Raw genomic sequence first — 21571 nt, 5'->3', positions numbered from 1 at the left:
GACTCAAGTAAACCACTGCGGCATTTTCAGAATTAGCTCCAAGGTCATGGAATGCTCTACCAAATGTAGTATAAGAAGCTAAAACATATAATTCCTTCAAGAAAATGTTAAAAATGTATTTACTCAACCAACGAAATTCAAGTTCAGGTACCCATGATGTATATATTCTATTACTTCAACCACGTAAATGAAATCAGACTTGATTTGCTACATCTTTTATTATTATTATTATTATTATTATTATTATTATTATTATTATTATTATTATTATTATTATTATTATTATTATTATTATTATTATTATTAAATAATCATACATTGTAGAAATATTTCATCACCCCTCGAATGTATCTCCTGTATAACTGAATGTATTTTCTTGACAAGGATTAGGTGGTAGAGCAGCAATATGCTGAACCTCATCCGCTTGAATAAAGCCTTTTTCAATCCAATTCAATATATACTCAGGAGAGGAGAGAGAAGCCTAAAAAGGCATAAAAGTAAGTAAGTCATGCGCAAAATCGCATCGGTATTTCTATAGCTTTGAGTTGGCAAAGAATTTGATACAGACGTTAAACTAGAAGGAAAAGAAGAAAGGAAGAAAGAAAGAAATATTAGTATTACTATTAGAAATGTATGTACCTTAGAATTATGAGCAAGCAACAGTCTAACTCGGCTTAATTCTCTTTCCAGAACTTTCTGCTGTTTCCTACATCGTTCTACTTCCACAGGATTGTCTCGACTTCCCTGAAGTTTGTGCTTCAGTCCTCCTAAAGCTCTTTCAAGGAACTCCTGAAAAGTTCAATGAAATGTCAAACTAAGTACTATAAGCAGTGTTTCAAACGTCGTTAGATCACAAAATATCATAATACTTTTCAAATACAATACAACTCCCTTCACTGGGAAGAAAAAGTCAAATTATGAAGGAAAAATAGTTTTAAATACAATAAAACTCTTTTCGCTGGGAACAGAAAGTCAAACTATGGAGGAAATTTTATTCTTGTCAGTATTTTAATTTGTGTTGATTTTACACAAGCCACAAGCCTTCGAGTACCTGACAAGCTTTGAATTTATGATTCAACAGCATGTGAATCAATATGAGACATGACGTTTAATCATTGCTGGCATGATAGTTAAATATACTGTTCTGTTTCAAGTTGTTTGATCTACGAAAAATGTATGTACCACGCATTTATTTGGAATGTAATTATCACAAAACTCTTTGTTACTGCTATTATTGTAGAAGAGTCCTAACAGTCCATTAATTATTATTTATTATTAGCTTTATTGATTATTGTTTGATTTACCTATCTCGCATGAGAACCAGAGGAACGCAGCTCCATTTTCGTAGGTTTACAGGCGAGAGGGCAAAAATATTATTTTCATAGAAAGATGTATTTTTAATAAGATGGTAGTTGAACTACATTACAACAGATGATCGACAAGGAGAACAGACGGCGTTACGTTCCATTTACACCAAGTGGGACTTTCAAAATTATGTCCAAACATGAAGAAAACGAAAACTGCATTTTTTGGAGTTACGTTCCTCTGGTTCTCATGCAAGATATATGTAAAATGAAATGAAAAAAGAAGAAAGCTACAATAATCATTACTTCTTTTTGTAGAATAAACTCTTATAACTTCAATGTCCATAATCTTACATAGAAATAAATAATCTGCTTTGACTAGTCCGTAAATCCAAATATAACATTAATAAATAAATAAATAAATAAATAAGATTCACCAGTAATTAACCAACAATCTTGTTATTACGATCATCATTTAGTAACATCAAATAATGCCGGTGCTTCTTAGTCAACTTATTCAAGGATTTTCTGGACATAACAGAATTCAAAATATGAATGGATCATCGTTTACGAGTATCTGACATTTATAACCACTTACAACAAATAAAGTGTAATAGAAGTTAGCTTAACCCTTTCGAGACAGGGTCATTTTTTGGCGTTTTAGTAGACTTTCAGTTAATGAATTATAAAGATTATTTACTCGATTGATATGGTTTATACCTTGTTTTTTTAAAAGAAGGATGTGACAGTTTTATGACGTAAGTTTGATTGCAGTATAGCCAGTGGGAGAGAAATGTAGCGGTAAAAATTCACAAAATTTCCTAACCGATTTTTTTTTTTTTTTTTTTTTGAGCTGGTACCACTGTTGCCACATGGGTCCAAGTAACCTCAAAAACTTCTTTGGTGTGTCGACAATTCACAGTGAGAATCTGAAATCGTTGGCTGCCATATAAAGACAGAAAGAAAAAAATTCTCTCTCATCATACACACGAAATTTTGACACTTTTTCCGTCTCAGAAGCAAAAATCAACAGTTATGTAGGGTCGGCAGCTTCCCTAGTTATCTTATTGAAACTTTTTATGGTGCGCTGTGTTGACTAAAGACAAGGCTTTCAGACACTGGTACGTTTGTCCCCATGTAGACAACAAGAGGGAAATTATAGAGGCAAAAGTGGGATATTTTCCGAATTTTTCACCTAAAATCGGGAATTAAAATTTTCTGTGGCTGAAAACTGCTACCAGACAGACGCAAACTATCTTAAAATAAACTCTGGTATCCCTCTAATATATTCTACAAGTATCATGACGATATCTAATAAAGTAAGCATGTCATTAAAAATATCTCATTCTACCTAAAAAAAAATCTCAATTATCTTTCCACTTAGAGAACAAGGTCTACTGTAAACCTCAACTGTGCTTCCCCTAATTATCCCATTGAAACTCTCTATGGTGCGTTCTCTAGGGCAAAGACGAGAGTTCCAGATACTGGTACGTTTGTCCCGATGTAGTCAACAAGACGGAAATATAGCCAGCAAGAGGGGGGAAATGAATTTTTCTGATTTTTTCCTAAAATAGGAAATCTAAATTTTCTGTAGCTGGAATTACTGTTACTAGACAGACGCAAACTACCATAAAATAAACTTCAATACACCACTAATATATCCTACCAGTATCATGTCGATATCTAACAAACGAAGCTTGTAGTTAAAAAAAAATACATTATGGTAAACAGAAAAGTAAAAAAATCAAGGTTTAGAACCCAAGTTCGAATTTTTCGTGCGCCCCCTAATTCCTCAATTGTAACAATCTGTACTTGCTTTTGTTCAGTAAGGACTGATGTTTGACTGGCGTAAGCTGATATGCGTTCGTATGTATAGGTACGGATTTATAAACAAATTTCGAAAAGTTCTAATTTTTCTACCCAAAAATAGGAAAATTTTAATTTCCATAGTTGGCAACACTGATCGCTGGATGGTTTAATTGGTCTTAGCAATTAAGTATCCATACGAGGTTTGTACCTGACAAGTCCTAAAAAGATTTCTCTAAAACGAAGGAAGCTATAAGGAAAAAAGAAAAGTAGAAATTTAATAATTCTCGAATTTTTTACTTTGGGCTTAAATTTGAGAGGGAAATTCCACACTCAGGGAAAAAAAAAAACTATCAAGATAAACTGTGGTTCAACTATATTTGGCATAGAAAAAATCATCCCGATATCTTAATTATGAGTTTACACAGCAGAGGATTAAATAAGTGACTGCCCCGTATGCGTCGTTTTCAAGGTCGGTCTCGTAAGGATTAAGACTGCCTCATGATAAATATTTAAAACCCATAGCTGGGTTCAAGATCTAGAATAAAAATACTGCATTAGCAACATAGAAAATACGAGGATGATTTCTTTTTAACCACCGTTAAGCCACTAGTGGAGAATCCTCTGATATGGCGGAATGCGGATTAGCCAAATCTGCTGACTGGATATCTCACATCCCCCATACCAAAAGACAGGTTTTGCTGTTCAACCATTGTGGAGTAGCGAGCGTGAAAACATACCGAGTGTAATCGAAGTTGCCGCCAAGTATGAACTACGTGATGTAATTCGATTTTTTCCAGGCGGAAGGGCATAATACCGCCGCAAGTTATTGTCAAATGGTTAAGGATTATGTCGAGATTTTTTAAATGATTCCTGTGTGCACAACTGCTACAGAAAGTTTAAAGAAGTACAAATGCTACAGAGAGTTTAAAGAAAGACTTACCAACGTACACAACGAGGGTTGCCAATGGTATGGAAATCTGTGTCAGAAAACGATCTTGATGAACGCGTGAATCATGTGGTTCGTGAAAGAGGTAGAATATGATTTCTAAGCTGTCTGATCTTCGAATTTCTGGGAACTCAGCAGTAGCCTGAAGAAACTGAATTATATCACGTAGTTTATACTTGGCTGTCTGATCTTCCAACTTCTGGGAACTCAGCAGCTGCCTGGAGAAATTGAAAAATGAAAATGAAATGAAATTTTAAGTTTTACGTCCCACGGTTATGCCGGTTAGGCTAAAGAAGACGGTGATGATGAGTGATGAATGAAATGGTGGAATGAAGAAAGTGGGAGGAAACGGGAGAACCCCGAGAAAACCCACGCACACGGTGTTTGTCCACCACGAAGTTCACTTGGCGGGGGCTGGCCTGGAGAAATTGAATTACATCACATAGTTCACACGTGACGGCAACTCCGACTGCATTCGATATGTTTTCACGCTCGCTACTCCATGTTTGACCGACAGAGTCCATAATGGAGGTGCGACCTCCAATGAACATATTTGATCTATTTGAGTTTCACCATCTCATGTGGCTCTCTTTTTGTGATTTAACGATGGTTGGAAGAAAGAGAGAGAGAAAAAAAACGCCCTTGTAATATGGAAATAACTTCAAATATTATTTGTGAAGCAAAGGATATAAATAATAAAATGGAACACGGCATGAAAAGGTACTTTTTTTAATTCGTGCAAAGACTCGTTATTTCCTGCCTTACTTTCTCTCATGGATAATTTATAATGTAACATTATAATTAGTATGTAATTTGCCTTTTATATTTTTGAAGTAATGAAAAATAAATTAAATAGGCCAATTGTCTATTATTGTTTTATTAATAATCATTTGTCAACATATTACTTACAGAAACGTAACATTTCACGTGAGAATCCTCCCTTATTGGACTATTTCAATATTATTTATTACTTATAGAAGAACACTAAAATATCGGAAGCTCATACCTTATCTTGTTGTAGGCACTGGATAGTAACTGATTCCTCTTGTAGTAACTGATCTAAGTGATACAACTGTTGCACTTTAGCCTGAAATCAGATAATAAAGCATTTAGTGTACAAACGTTAGCACAATACAGTATATATACATAGACTTAGTTTCTTTATTATCCGTCCTTAATGTGTTTTTACTTATATCTTAAGCTCGGAAAAGCCGAAGCAAACAAACCCATAAACTAAAATGTTATACTTGAACAATGCAGGGACATATACCTACTTCTGGGCCACCCTATATATATATATATATATATATATATATATATATATATATATATATATATATATATATATATATATATATATATATATATATATATATATATATATATATATATATATATATATATATATATATATATATATATATATATATATATATATATATATAAACAAATTTAACTTCATTAGCAGTATTAATGTTTGTTGCGTGATCAGAGATAATAACAGACAAGCCTAACAATCTCAGATTAACTTTAACGTGTTTTTTAAACACTAAAATACTCGATACAAAAGGTTTCATAGCGTATTTAACTAATTTGTTCCATACAAAATAATTTATTGGTAATCTAAACACCACAAAATATAATCATAATCCTTACTATAAAAGCACAAAACATATCAATCTGTGAGTAACGCTACTTCCTAATAGTTTAACAGTCGCGTTAATACGTGTCGCTACCAGTGCTAACTACCTGATGCCAATAGATGACGTTAGCGTTCACGCAATTTGCATATTAAAACCTAGTTGTGACGATACAATGGGCCGAAGACTTCAATGAAGCAACTAGTTAAGTATACTTTTCAGATAGTTTAATAGTTTTTATTTAAATACTTGTTAACTTTATGCTCTACAATCGGTTACAATCAAAGTACAAATATAAATTATATGAATCAAGCTGGCATTTAGGTACGAATGTTTAAATTATAATCTAAACAAGTTTACTTTACAATATTAATAATCATATTAAATTGTGTATTTAAATTTTCTAGGGTTTAATCTTCTCTCCCATGCCACTATATTATTTCTTAGCTTAGTAACGTCCCTCTTCAGCACCGAGGCTACATGAGACGTCAATCTACAATTTAAAGTAGAAATAGAGCATTCCTAAGTAGAACTAGAGCTCATATAGTTCGGATACCACGTTAAGATGTAGATTCAAGTCTCATATAGTCTCGATGATGAATTAAGCTATTACATTCTAAACACACAAATCAGTGAAATGATGAAATGGTTATTTCTTCCTGCTACATTTGTAATTATAATCTGTCTACGTCATACTACGCAATCACAGTTGAACTAATATTTTATTTCGTTTATAAGCAATTATCTGATGTCCGTGTGGTGCATTTAAGATAAAACGTTATACTGTATAATTATTTTTTTATATACTATATATTTGTAAAATTTTATTGGGGTAATATATCACTCAATAAAATAGTCAAATAGCACTAAATTCTGTCTGAATTTCTTCTCAAATTAATGAAAAATAACTACAAAAAATCGAGAGCCAAAGTACTCTTTTACTACAGTTACTTTTGAAAATAATAGTAAAAGAAAAAAAAAATACAAGAATGAATTTTATTATTACAAATCCAAATATCATTTAGTGTGGCATATACTGTCATAGCTTCTATGCTAATGAGAATAATATTATCCTATGACCAAGAAATCCTCTTCTTTAGATTCGAATACTTTAAGATTTCTGTTTAATTAAAACCAATTTCACTTAATTTTTTTTACATTTAATTAATTTATTAACCTTAATAATAACACAAATAAACCTTCTTCCAAAGGGCTAATACTAAATTATTAATATTATTATTGTTACATGCAGTGGCATATACTGGTTTGAACGCATGGGCTACCACTGACCTTGTATATTATTATTATTATTATTATTATTATTATTATTATTATTATTATTATTAATAATAATAATAATCATCATCATCATCATCAAAATATGCATAACAATGAACAAAAAGTGGTTGGTATGCTTTGTCTGAACTTTTGCTTTGCAACAATTAATGTTTTCCATCGTAAATGAAATTACATCATACATTTGCGAAGTTAAATTCTTGTGGATTGCATTCGTAAAATGTTAATTTTTACCAATGTCACTTCCCTCAAGAGTCGCCTCTGTTACTGACGTTGGCTGTCATTCCGTAACAGTCTTCACAAAAATTCTGAGTGTAGCAACGTACAAAATTACAGACAGTCATTATAATTGTTATGTCTATTATTGGTACCTAAGTCGCAAATTTTGCGTTGTGTTAACGCAAACAGTTACGGAATGTGCCCGGTTATCCCATACAATATTTTTCATTCATTAATTTGCATCACGAAATATGTATCATGATTTTGCTATTTGGTCTTAAATCCATTAGTGTATTGATTTTAGCCTTACAAAAAACGTTCTATAATCAATTTCCTTTATAACAAAAATAAAAATTGATAATTTTCTTCGTAGCATTTCATTTTTCCGCTAAATATTATTCACAATGCTCACCAGAGTAATAGAAATTAACATATTCTCCAATCTAGAATACTGTCTGCGGGCCTCATTTCGTAATGATTGGTGCAAAATCAGCGGATTCAAATCAATGCAAATAACGCAATAAGTAATTATAAATACAATAACAAGAATCGCAAAGTAAAACGCAAAGCGCTACAAAATGATGCCCGGAAATTCTCAGCTAGATCCAAAATGGCTGCTCTGTCATTGTTCTTAACTTCGATGTACTCGCTCCGCCTACAGAAACCGCTCCACAGTGAGGAACCCTACTTGGTTGCCATCCCGAGCCTCGCTAGTATACTGTTACGGAGGAACCTACGTGGGCGCGCAAGCAGTTACATGTTTCTCTCTGCTTGCAGATGACTGCGATTTTCCAGGAATTGTCAAATCATGAGTGTTTACAAAAGCAAGAGGAATTGCGTTCTACGCGTTAACGGCTGCCTGAGTACGTATTCACGTTTGCGAAAATATAAACTGGTACCATAGAAAGATATAATTAACTGTAAACGTGTTATTTTAAATTAATTTATACGTGTTATATTAACTTCCTTTATTAATGTTGGAGGGTTACCGGTAGCCTCGGTTGCCCATAAAATACGCCACTGGTTACATGTATAATTCTATACCTCAGAGAAAACTATATTAACGTAAATCATTTTGGGCTGGAATTCAATTTGCAACCTGCCTTACTTCTCGCAAAAAATATCTCCGATGTTGCTTCCGATTTATTTAAATTAAATTTTTAAACTTATTTAGATTCAAAACGAAAAGCACAGTGCTATTAAGAACACTCTTATAAATAGGAAAAATACATTAATACTTAACCAGCAGAAAAAAGACTTAATATAATTTACTTCAGAGTTACCTACAGAGCTGTCACTTTTCGCAGAGCTTATTGATTCTTTACTAGTCCTCCCCTCTTTTATGTATTGTTAAAAGGAAACACTGCTGTATTTACAGTTGTAAGACTTCCATCTAATAAAATATTTTCCCTAACTTTTCAATTCATCAAAATATCATATACCTAAATCAACACAGAATACTGATATTCAAACAGCATAGAGCGTATGCCTTCCTCTCGTATTCACATGTTCGAAGGTTTGGGAATTGCGATATCCAGAATCGAAAATCAATATCGATAAATATATCTAACTTGATTGATGTGTCAAAATATCGAACACCGAAATCTCACAAATATCGAAAAGTATCGGATGCCAAAATATCAAAAACTTCTGAAATATCGATCAGTGATATATCTGAAATTGATATTTGAAAATACCAATCGATATATTGAAAATCACAGTTCTATTTCAGGTATAAATCATGGCCTATCATCCTCACTTGAGTTTTTCCAGCTTTCGCTTAGCTGTAAAAAGCGAATGTACATTTTCGAGTACATTTTAATGTACAGCGAGTACATTTTAATGTACAGCTCTTGACCGACTTCCTTATAAAAGTTCCTTCCACTTGTTGGTACGTTGATCTCTCATATTTGGATTTGGAATATCCAGACTTGATTTATCACGTAATGTGACTTTTAGCCTGATCACATGACACAGTCTGGTCCTTATGGCAAACCAGAGGCCCCTTATAAAACGATGTAGTTTTACATTGGAAAAAAAAAATGCCGGATCAACAACGCAAATTTACTCTTGCACTAAATTCATCCACAAACAAAGCATACAGCAAGGAGTTCAAATTAAATGTCCCATATCACATACCTGTAATTCATTGTGGTCGGGATTGACTTTGTTCCAGTCCCTTTGCTCTTCTGCAAGAAGACGTTGTTCTTGAATTTTCTGGTTAAATTCCAATTTTTCCTTCGCCAGAGATCGGGATCTCAAGGAATCTTCTGAGCCATGAGCAGATCTTTTATACAAGGAACCCAGCTTCACCATGTTATCCACAAGGTTAACCAAAGGCTTACCTTTCTCATACTAACAGAAAGACGAAAACAGAATATTATTTCAAATAGTGAAAATGCTCAGTAAAGAAATAGCTATAGCAAAATTAAACTGAAATTAGTAACGATTCAGTCTTGAATATAAATTTTAATTTCCTAATTATTTTATGATTATTCATATATATATATATATATATATATATATATATATATATAGGGTGGTTCACAAACCAATTGGCTAAATTGCATTTTTAATGTAGAATTGAAATAAAACTAACTTGCATTCACAACAATAGGGCTCCCCTAAAAAACTTCACCTTAAACGAGAGTCGCATTACTAACTGCGTCAACTGAATTATGGAAACTACTGTTGTAGTCAGTCAGCTACTATGCAAGTAAAATCTACGTCTAATAATTCCTAGTGACAACTGACTTATGGTTCACATGGTACAATCTTTACGAACTTTATTTAATGCAGTTTATTTTGTGTAAATACATCATTTGAACCTGAAATGATAATGTAAGATAAAAAGATAGTAAACTATGACTAAAAGAATAAATGTATTTATCATTCCATGCCTTATTTGTAATCTCTTCATATTTCAAACCATGATTTCGAGATTTTTCTTCTCAAGCGCAAAACTGAGAAATAGCAAAGATTGTGACGACAAAAAAGAAAATACAAGAATTACGTCTGAACATCATAGAATTTCTTAAAAATTGTAGATTCAGTGATAAATGTTAGGTATTTAACTCAGTAGGTGCAGTTATGTATTTAACGTTATTAGTCCGTCACTTTTAGCCTAGTCGGCATAACCATGGGACGTAAAACTTACAGTCTCCATTAACATTATTACATATTTAACTATATTGCTATACATTTCTTCCAACTGTTCCAGTTCTGTATATAGTTTAACCCTCATTACCTTTATACATGGTTAATATTTACCCTATAGCAATCCAAAGAATGTTTATATTAAGTGTTGAAAATTATAACAGCTAACTTTCTTCCTCCTCTTGTATTATTATTATTATTTCTGATTAAAATACATTTCTGTTTTAGTAGTTTATCTATTTTTAATTTAAACTTAACATCGCTGAACGATTGTTTCTATCATGACTTACGTGGTAACATAATATTATATATATACACACAGGGTGTCCTAGGAGGAAGTGGCAAATTTTGAGAAATGGTAGTGTGGGTGATTCTAAGCAAACAAGTTCATATGAACATAGGTCCTAATCTCAACGGTTTGAGAGCTACAGGTTGTGAACCATTTTTTACTTTATATTGCGTATTGCTCACCCTGTAGTTATTCTACAGAGGTGTCACATAGCGGATTTGAAAGGCGATGGAATGACCTTTCCAACGATATACAATATATGGCAGTGGTATCTTTGGAAGAGAAGTTATTGAGGGATATTTGGAATGAGTGTTGCCATCCAATTTCTTTAAATAACTTTAACTCTCTCAAATTTCCCTCAATAGCTTTCCTTCCAAAGACAATACTGCCACATGCTGCATACCGTTGGAAAGGTCATTCCATCACCTTTCAAATCCGCTATGTTAGTTACAGGGTGAACAATACGCAACAAAGTAAAAAATGGTTCACAACCTGTAGCTCTCAAACCGTTGAGATTAGGACCCATGTTCATATGAACTCTTTTGCTTAAAATCACTCATACTACCATTTCCCAAAATATTGCCCCTTCCTTCTGGGACATCCTGTACATTATATATATATATAAAATATTGCTGTAAATGTCTTACCTGCTTCTCAAGTTCCTGTAAATGTCTTTTTAATTCTTCTAATTTTTGTAAATGTTCCAGTCTTTTAGGATTCTCTAACTCTAGAAGTCGGGACTAAAAAAACAAAAAATAATACATATAATTAATTCACTTAATATATTTTTTTAAAAAAAAATTCAAACTGGGTACAAAGGTAGAATCTTCTTTTATTAGAGAACTGTGATGTTTTTCTCCGATAACGTGTCATATATTTTAGTACAAGGCCCTAATAATTCTTAAGAATATCTGGGTCATTTTGAAAATGTATTGACTTCAGACTTTTGGAACACCCCGTACATTGTTACTTACATGTTGCCTTAAGCATATTATATACACTAAAAAGCATATCGTATATACATAATATATAAATCAATTATTTATACGTTTTAAATGTTAAACGTAATCATAGAAAAGTAAAAATTTGCACGAAAGGAATCAAAATAGCCTGTTAGTCTTGTTTCTCAACGGTATGGCCGCCCACAATTTCTTTTGTTTTGTTCTAACTATATATAATAAAAATTTCGTGAATGCTCTGAATTTCCTTCGTATGTTCTAACTAGATACAGCAAAAGTTTCTTCTACCCACTCTGATTTTTTTTCTAACTAGATATAACAAGAAAAAAATATTCTGTCCGCTTTGAATTTTCTTTTCGTTCTAACTAGACCCAGCAAAAAATTACTCTACACACTCTGGATTTTCCTTGTTATTTTTTCTTCTTTCTTTTTCTTTGCTTTCTTTTTTTTCAGGATAATACTACTAGAATTAGGCAAAGATTTCAGTTTTCTTTGTTATGTTGGGACAGCGAGGAACAAGGCCGGCTCTACCATATGTGCAACACATGCATTTGCACGGTGCGGCAATACCTGTCATAACTATATTATAATAAATATTTCTTGTATATAGTATAACTGTATAACTTAATAAATATTTCGTGTTGGAAACAGACTTCATGATCATGGTAGTTAACTTCTATCTGAATACTACATTCATAAATCATGTTTAGGTCGCATTAGTTAAAGGTTACATGGACAGTGCTAAAGCAAATGGTCAAACAAATCCCGGCATGAATTGCTTGATTGTTATCAAATACAAGAACTTAATTCTCGAACAGTTGCGAACACCTGTTCCATTTAGTTAGTTATCACAGTTTTGATACGAAAATTAGTCTTATCTTTGTCACAAACAAGTTCCTTATCATTGAAGGTAGAAACAAGTTTTTTTTTTTTTTTTAAGATGTGGAAGGAAAATCGAGAAATAAAGATAAAAGAGCTAGTTACACTGGAATTTGCAAACTGATATGTTGATACTGAATTCTATAAAAAGGAATACTATTCTTCTTCTGTAGGTGTGTTTACTTTATCTTTAACTAACATAATAGATTATTATTTAAAGAGAGAAAACACACACAACGTGATGCGAGTTCTCTTTCCCTCCCCTTCGTTGGTTATGGGGTACCATACTTAAAATCGTGGCTTTTAAGATTTTTTCTTTCTGGATAAAGGAGGAGGGCAAATCATGCCATTGCCCGGGGTGACAAATAACCTAGGGCAGGCCTTGATGAGAAACCTGGAGAAAGGAAATTTCAAGGTAAAGAAAATTTGTTAACTTAGAAAATAAAGAACCCAGCAAGAAAACTTCTTCATTCTACGAGTATTTACTACTTCAGTGTAAGTTTCCTACATAGAAAAATCTGATTTACAATACGGAGACAATTACGACGAGTAAGAACAAGGAGACAAAGTGAATTGATCGAATTCACAAGAAATAAAATGGAAGATACTTTCAAGATTATCCCAAAATGATCGATGTCATATATTAATGCCATCTACCGACTGGCTCAAAAAATGTATACTTTGTCTAGAGCCTGTCTATTCCGCATGTGTCCTCGGAAACTATGTGAACTATACTTCGGCCCCACCCCCGTCGTCCCTCTGGCGGATGAAACCCTCCCTTTGGTTAGGGAAAAGAAGTGAATGACCTCAGCTGTGTTACCAATTTGTCATTCAGTCGTTTGGCCTTGACGAGTGAAGATCGTAGGCTACTTACCGTAAAATAGTTTAAACATACAATTATTAAAATTAAATAATAATTTTATTTAAAAAGTAGTTCACAAGATATCAAAACAACATGATATGTAATCAAATGCAGTTTAGTTTTTTCCTCTAGTCCCTGCCTTTAACTTAGATTTCGGGGAAAATGTTATTCTAGCACCACTGTAATTTCTATGAATGGCAACACTGAAAATTCTTTAGGTTCATATTTTCTGTTGTAGAATAATATCATCTATGATTGTGGTAAGTTGCATTTCATTATCTCCTTTCACTTATGAATAAACAAGCAAACGAAAAATGGTAAATTTTGTATTATATTTAGTAAGGTAGGCTCTTAAATGCGGCATTTAAATGCATCAAGTATATAGCATTCTTTTTAGGGATCAAATTAATCTTTCGTTATATGCGGGAAAGTAAAATCGGGGTTATACTGTACTTTATTAATCAAAGATTTATCTATGATACAACACAATAAACATAGAGCTTGGACAGATTGATTTGGAAGACATATACTCTGTTAATCCGATTCATACAAAATTTCTTAAAAGCATACAATAATAATAAAATTTCGTCTGTAACTGGAAAAAGCAAAGAATCACACCTGGCTCTCTATTTCCATATGGCACAATTCCATGGCTTTGCAAACAGTGGCACTCTGTCGTCGGAGCTGAATAAGAAACAGAACTAATTCCTCGTGTGTGCGACCCAGAAGGTCTCCTGCTGATACATTCAGTCCCCATGGGTTTGACCCACCATCTTTATCATTCTGCTAGCAAAACAACGAAAATAACGATAAACAAAACATAACAAAATAAAAACTTCAAAACAAATAACAGAAAGGAGGCAATAATAATAATAATAATAATAATAATAATAATAATAATAATAATAATAATGATGATGATGATGATGATGATGATGATGATGATGATGATGATGATGATGATGATGATGATGATGATGATGATGATGATGATGATGATGATGATGATGATGATGATGATGATGATGATGATGATGATGATGATGATGATGATGATGATGATGATGATGATGATGATGATGATGATGATGATGATGATGATGATGATGATGATGATGATGATGATGATGATGATGATGATGATGATGATGATGATGATGATGATGATGATGATGATGATGATGATGATGATGATGATGATGATGATGATGATGATGATGATGATGATGATGATGATGATGATGATGATGATGATGATGATGATGATGATGATGATGATGATGATGATGATGATGATGATGATGATGATGATGATGATGATGATGATGATGATGATGATGATGATGATAATAATAATAATAATAATAATAATAATAATAATAATAATAATAATAATAATAATAATAATAATAATAAATTAATCAAAACAAAAATAAACTTAGAAATCAAAACAAAGCAGCTATATTTATGTTTTGGGAAAGTAATGTTTTCCTTGTTGGTATTAAAAGTATATGTTAAGTGTTTTTCCGTACTTCGAACTGAAAATGATACATGATTAAAATATGTTTAAGAGCCTTCATCCCGGCGAAATTAAAATACCGCTAATTTTACAGTAATTATGTGATATCTTCAAATAGATAAAAGATAATCGAAATGTGGAACAAGAGCGCCCTAGACAATATTATTTTACATGAGAAACCGTTATCACTGCTTATTTATCTGCTTTCGATTTCGAGCCATTTTGATAATCGGCATTTATTTTCGCGTTTCTAAACAGCTGAAAACGGAAAGCCACTAGGTGACTTGTGATAACGGTACCTCACACAAAATAATATTGTCTAGGGCGCTCTTGTTCCATATTTCAATTATTTTTTTTATCTGTTTGAAGATATCACATAATTACTATAAAATTAGCGGTATTTTAATTTCGCCGGGATGAAGACTCTTAACGCGTGTAAAGCAAAAAATTATTTATAAGATACAAGGGGATTAATACTTGTTCATACTTTGTAAACAAACGCTTTTGTCATTTTTTTTTTTTTTTTTTAACTTTATGGTAACCCTGCCTCTGATGAAACTGATTGGTAATTCTGCGAAACCATCAGTTGCGATATTTTTACTAAAATATACCCAACTTAAAATATAAAGATGGGTTTATTTCATTTCTATATATTATTCTATTCAACAACTTGAGAATGAATGGAGCAATATAGATATAATTTTATTTGCCGTAAAGGATTTAATGATTTGAAAGATATTTGAAACCGTATACGAATTGATCAATTCATACCCATGTTATTCACATACAACTTGTAGGAGACAGGAAGGTGCCTCTACTTAGAACCATGCTTTGACTCGAGCATACCTTAAAACAGTGGTTCTCAACCTAATTCCTATCACGATTCCCATTTTATGACATCCTCTTGTCAGCGACTTCCTTATAATTTCTGGTTTCTAATAAGCTTCACCAGATTTTTTTATATATCTATTTATTCCAGAGATCTTACAATGTCAATATATTTCTATTACAGTAGAATCCATTTCTTGTATATAGTAGATACGGGCAACTTCCCTAAAAGCGAATGGATTAAAACCAAATTTGGTCAATTCATTCATATTACAAAAATGTCGAATCCGATCCGTCATACGTTTCAAGATGGAGGCCGTTTGAAAATTCTAAAACTTCATAACTCTCTTAATTTTCGGTCATATGATAAAAAAAATAAAGTGATTTCTAATTTTTATTAAAAACTTGGACAGTTGTTAAAAAAAAGTTATTGAATATTTTAATATTAGAGAGGCCACCATTTAAAGCAATATCCGGTATTAGATTCTAATTATATTTATCTTTTCCACTTATCTTCACGACCCCAAGTTGAGAAACCCTGCGTTAAAAGTAATAATTAAAAAGGCACCAAGTTCAATGGAAAATGTTCCCCCTCCATACCTTAGTAGATAAGTCATAAAATAAAACCAGAATCAACTGCTAAACACAACGGTGAACAAATTATGTTCTACTCGATATCAAAATGATAAAATCGTCTTATTCGAATATTCTGTATTACATTTGGTTTATCTATTTATTTAATTTTACTCCCTTCAATCCTAGATATTCCAGTTTACACATATACATAACAGTACAGTATAGTGTTTAGGATGGATCTGATTTTAGTTTCATAGCCTTTATATCTTTAAAGAACTTTCTTGCCCTTGTCAAGGAAAAGCAATCTACAAGTTAAAAATACAACAAAGTTCCTCTTCCGTCAATAATAAACATAAAAATATCTTAAGGCACGAATAAATCAATAAAGGAAATCTTATAGAAATTATTTTAAACTTTAACATTATTCTCTTTGAACGGAATCTAAATTTAGCTTTACGGTGTTTTATTCAAAGTATTTTATGTGCCATTCGGAGAGCAGTTTTCCGTGCGTGTGGTACGGGATCGATTCCGGTCAGGGAATCGAATATAAATCCGAGTAAGGTTCGTATCACACATTACTATCCATTTCATAAAGATAGGCCCCTGACTTCGTGGTGCTGCCGTGACGTTCAGTCAAAACTTATATTGCATTGTCGTACCTCGTTGGAATTCCTGAAATGTTGTCTTTTCAATACTTAAGACATAAAAATTTTCTTTGTACTATGTAGTGAGAAAAAAATAGAAATTAATGAAAAAGTGCGTATTTTTTCGTACTTTTTTGGTAGGTCAATGTTTATAGTACTATATCTCAGAAAAGAGATCACGTGAAATAATTTCCTGTGTACAATATGTAGATGCATCCATTAACTGTAAGTTGTGAGAATTTCAATTTTCATCACTTGATACTTTTTGTGTAATTAAAACAAATGTGCGACGCTCTGATCTCCTTTACCATGGTAGTTAGAGAAACGTACAAAACACTGCTCGAAAATTTGGAAGTCTAGTGTTCCAAATATTTGGAACTATTAACAAAAAAGGGTTTAGTTGTAGAGTATTTGTTTTTTTTAAAAAATTCTTTTACTTCAACATGTTCTCTGCGTTAAGCGGTGAGCCATGTTGCAGCCCAATCTTTAAATTCCCCGCGCTTATATGAAGAAACAGCATACAGTAAGTGGAAGTGCGGCAACGCTGTCGTGCAGTGTTGTCGCGTTCAGGAAGCTTGTAGCGCGAAGCTTACTTCATAAGAATGTAATAGGAAAAAGTATTTATTATAACCTTTCACAACATCATAAAAATAATAATAATGCATTACACATCTCAATTTAATCGAAATAAAACGTTGAAGTAAAACATCCAAAAACTCATCTCTTAATCTATTTACTTCATTCACTTTTGTAATGGGTTTGTTGACTCATCGCTGCTCCTGTTACCTTCCTGTACACTTATTAACAATGGCTCCATTTTTACCTCAAGATCTATCAGTATACACACTTTCCAGCTTACGAACATGTTAAAGGTTAAAAAGAAATGTATCCTTGGCAATCACGTGTTCACCCAAGTTCTGCGATCAATTCCCCTGCCGAATGTATACAATAACACAGAATGGGTCTTTTGTTTTCCTTCAACGAAAGAAAACTATGCAATGTGTAGGTGACGAGGGCTGTATTTGCGTCTAATCACGTTGCACTGATTACGCCTTCAACACTTCCCTTCGGTTCGTAGGCGTCAAAAACTTAGACAATCACTCACACCATATGGGTTCATTGAAATGAGACGGACGAATGGGCATTTATATTTTCTTTAGTATATGTCGTGGTTTTTGATTATAAAATATATATATATATATATATATATATATATATATATATATATATATATATATATATATATATATATATGGATATTCCTTTACGAGCGGCGGTATTACAAAAAGAAGAGGTAAAATTTTTAGCGATAATGAAATTGCAGAACTGATGAATGACTCCGACTCAGACGGTTATGAGTTAGTAATGAATAGTAATGACATTGATTATTCTGTGCTCAGTGGCGTATTCGGGAGTGAACAAGATAGTAACTCTGTTTCAAGTGAACCTGCGGCTGCGCCGGGAAAGAGAGAGAAAAAAAAACGTGTCGTTCCTATTCAAAGACAGATTCTGATGTAGCTTGGAGCGATAAAATTCAAGTAAATGCAAAACCCCTGTTTAGTGGTATCCCGGGAATTGATCAAAATGCTGGGTTATCTACAGAGTATTCCGCATATAAAGTGTTTCAGCTGTTTTTACCGATGAAGTTTTATAGTAAAAAAAAAAAGTTGAATTGATTTTGAGTTGAACGTGCTGTTCAGCAGTGAGGCTATATGAGACGTCGACCTACTGATTAACGTGAAATCCAAACTACATGAGCTCTCCCAGGAATAGTAGTAAAAGTTATGAATCAATACGCAAAACAGCAGATTGAGAAAAAGAAAAAATACTAAAACAAAAATCTTTGTTTTCTAAATGAAAGCGTGTTACTTTAATTAAAAACCAGGAACTTTTTACACTAGTTATTCACATAAGCCTTGCACGGAAGCCAGCTTTACGCGATTTTTACAAATCAACTACGCAAGAGCTATTAGTGTGTCTGTCAAGTGGTGGAACAGATCTTCTGTGAAGTGTAAACTCAATATTACATATCAACTAAGGTTGTATCATATAATAAAGTTTATGCTTGTATTTGTTTCTGTGCAAGTGTATTTTGTACTGCGTGCAGTAAGTGAAAAACTGACAAAAAGCAACAAAGTTTCGAAGACCATCACATGCAAATCCAAACAAAATAAGAGTTCACTTTTCTAATTTTGAACATTTGGCACATTTTCTGTATATCCTGTTAATTTCTAAGAAATTGGTTTAAAATCTGTGGAGACATAAAATTTTAAAAATATATCTAAAAAGTGCCGGACAGTGTGCGTGACAAGTTTAAATAGCTACCCGTCTGTCTGAGAGTGTATACGCGCCAGGAAAATGTGGCAACGTATCACTCCGTATAAACTGCGATAGCGAAGGGCGCAAAGCTGAGAAAATCATAATGTCATATTTGTGATTGTTTATCTTTTAAAACAAGTCAAAACAGTTTGGTTGAAAAAGCTACTTTAAGATCTTTCTAAAAGTTTTTTAAGATTGTTAATACACCGCAGCAATTCAGAGATAATGATGTCTCACTTTTTACTGAATAACAAGAAAACTACTACGTGTTCAGTAATGAAATTTTCAGAACTTACAGGTAACATATGCATCTACATATGGTGCACAGGAAATTATTTTATGTTATCTCCTTTCCGAGATATAGTCCTATAAACATTGATTTACCAAAAAAGTACGAAAAAATACGCACTTTTTCATTAATTTCTATTTTTTTCTCACTACACAGTACAAAGAAAATTTGTATGTCTTAAGTATTGAAAAGACAACATTCCAACAATTCCAACGAGGTACGACAATGTAATATAAGTTATGACTAGACGTCACGGCAGCACCACGAAGTCAGGGGCCTATCTTTATGAAATGGATAGTAGTCACTGTTTCATATACCCTCGGTGATAAAAAAAAAAAGGTATCAACTGAAGCATATTCAGAATCCGATTGCTTACCCTTTTCCTGTGTACTTCGGAGTCCGACATGATTCCAGGATTTGCTCCATCAGAAGAGTTGCCAGAGTGTGACATCCATGAAGACTTCTGGTGTGACTGCAGACGATCTAGGAGGGGGTCATGTATGGATCCAGAGATTGACGCTATAGAAAGAAAACAAATACACATTTTAAGATATCTATACGTTAAATATATGCATAAGCAATAACATGAAACTTAACAGTTTAATACATTTTTCATTCATTATCTACACAGTCCAAGTTTTTAACAAAATCTTACAACAATACGTTTCACTCAATGACTTGATAAGATACACATTGAATATCAATAGTCATCTTAATAATATTGTTTCTAAACTTATTCAGGTAATCTTTTTTTTCGTACAGTTTAAGTATACTTTCCTCATCCCTGCGTTTGAATGCAGTACAAAGGAGAGCAGAAATGGAGAATAATACTGTATACTCGGATAATTGCATCATTAAGCCTTTAGTTTTTTCTTTTCAACATAAAGAAGTAAATTCAGAGTAAGACAGGAGCTTTGATGATAATTTATTCTACGGTGCAGGAATGTTACCGGTAATATGATTCTTCAAAGTAAAACTCCTTCGAAAAGTCGTCACTGAAGAAAGTGACAAGCTGACCACTGAAACGTCTACGGTAAAAGTTTAACATAACAAACTGGGAGCTTATGAGTACACACTTTATAGCTATAATACGATTCAGTTTTGCTATTAGCGCTTACGATATACCTGTAAACAAACTGAAATAATAATGACTGAAGCGACTTCAAAATCACCCCTGAGAAACTACAGACGCTTCTGCCATTCACAGTGCTTCTTCGTGTACATAAATATAAAGGTAACTAACAAAGTTCTGTCGTTTTTTGTAGAGGTCTGTATTCAATTGGCCCTCACACCATGAGTTGAATGTGACTAGAGATAAGGCGAAGGTCAGTTATTGGTGTGGGTATATCAACATACTACCTGGTTGTGGCAGTTCAGTTACACCGTGAACTTGCGTAAGGATAGAGTTAACAGGGGCCTCCACAAAGCGTCATAAGAGCGTGTGTGTTGTACGACTTCAAACTGGGGTCAAACGCTGGTGCAGCGGGGTGGAAGATATGCCAGGCCTTTGGTGAGGGTGTCGTGACGACGCGGACAGGGCAGCGCTGGTTTAACAAGTTTAAGGATGGTGACGAAATACTCAAAAATGCACCACGTGTCGAAAGACCAACACATGTACAAAATGAAGATCTCATGCAGCAATTGAGGTGAACAGTGGTCAGAAATGTGAGGAACTGGGACTAATTCAGTGTGAGTGGGGAAACCATTCGGTAGCACTTCCATCAACTTGGGAAGCACTACAAGTTGGGTCGATGGGTTCCACATGATTTGACTCTGGGCCAGAAAGCAATGCGAGCAGACACCTGTGTTTCTTTGCTGTCTCGTCTGAGGAAGGAGCCATTTCTGGACAGGATGTTGACATGTGATGAGAAGTGGGTCCTGCACGAAACTTCACGGCGCGGCGCCCTCATCACTGGTTAGCATTCCATGAACCGGTTCTAGAACAGCCGAAACCAGCACTGCACCAGAAGATCTTCCTATGTGTTTGGTGGACTGCTCGCGGCATTGTGAATCAGGAACTCTACCAGCTGGTCAGAG

At 33.3% G+C, this 21571-nt stretch overlaps 1 protein-coding gene across 1 annotated transcript; it reads right to left on the bottom strand.

The window, feature by feature from the left end:
- Positions 1-621: 621 nt before the first annotated feature.
- LOC145678179 (uncharacterized) lies at positions 622-20053 on the bottom strand (the record flags this gene model as incomplete). The annotated part of the gene is made up of 6 exons (XM_081748248.1): positions 622-789; positions 5066-5146; positions 9354-9569; positions 11307-11399; positions 13978-14145; positions 19911-20053. Coding segments are annotated over 6 exons (869 nt in total), but the record flags the coding sequence as incomplete, so codon positions are not given.
- Positions 20054-21571: the final 1518 nt, after the last annotated feature.

The sequence above is a fragment of the Thermobia domestica genome, unplaced genomic scaffold (assembly GCF_964235325.1).
Source record: "Thermobia domestica unplaced genomic scaffold, izTheDome1.hap1.1 HAP1_SCAFFOLD_1990, whole genome shotgun sequence".
Taxonomy (NCBI): domain Eukaryota; kingdom Metazoa; phylum Arthropoda; class Insecta; order Zygentoma; family Lepismatidae; genus Thermobia; species Thermobia domestica.
This window is presented reverse-complemented; position numbering and strand designations above follow the sequence as displayed.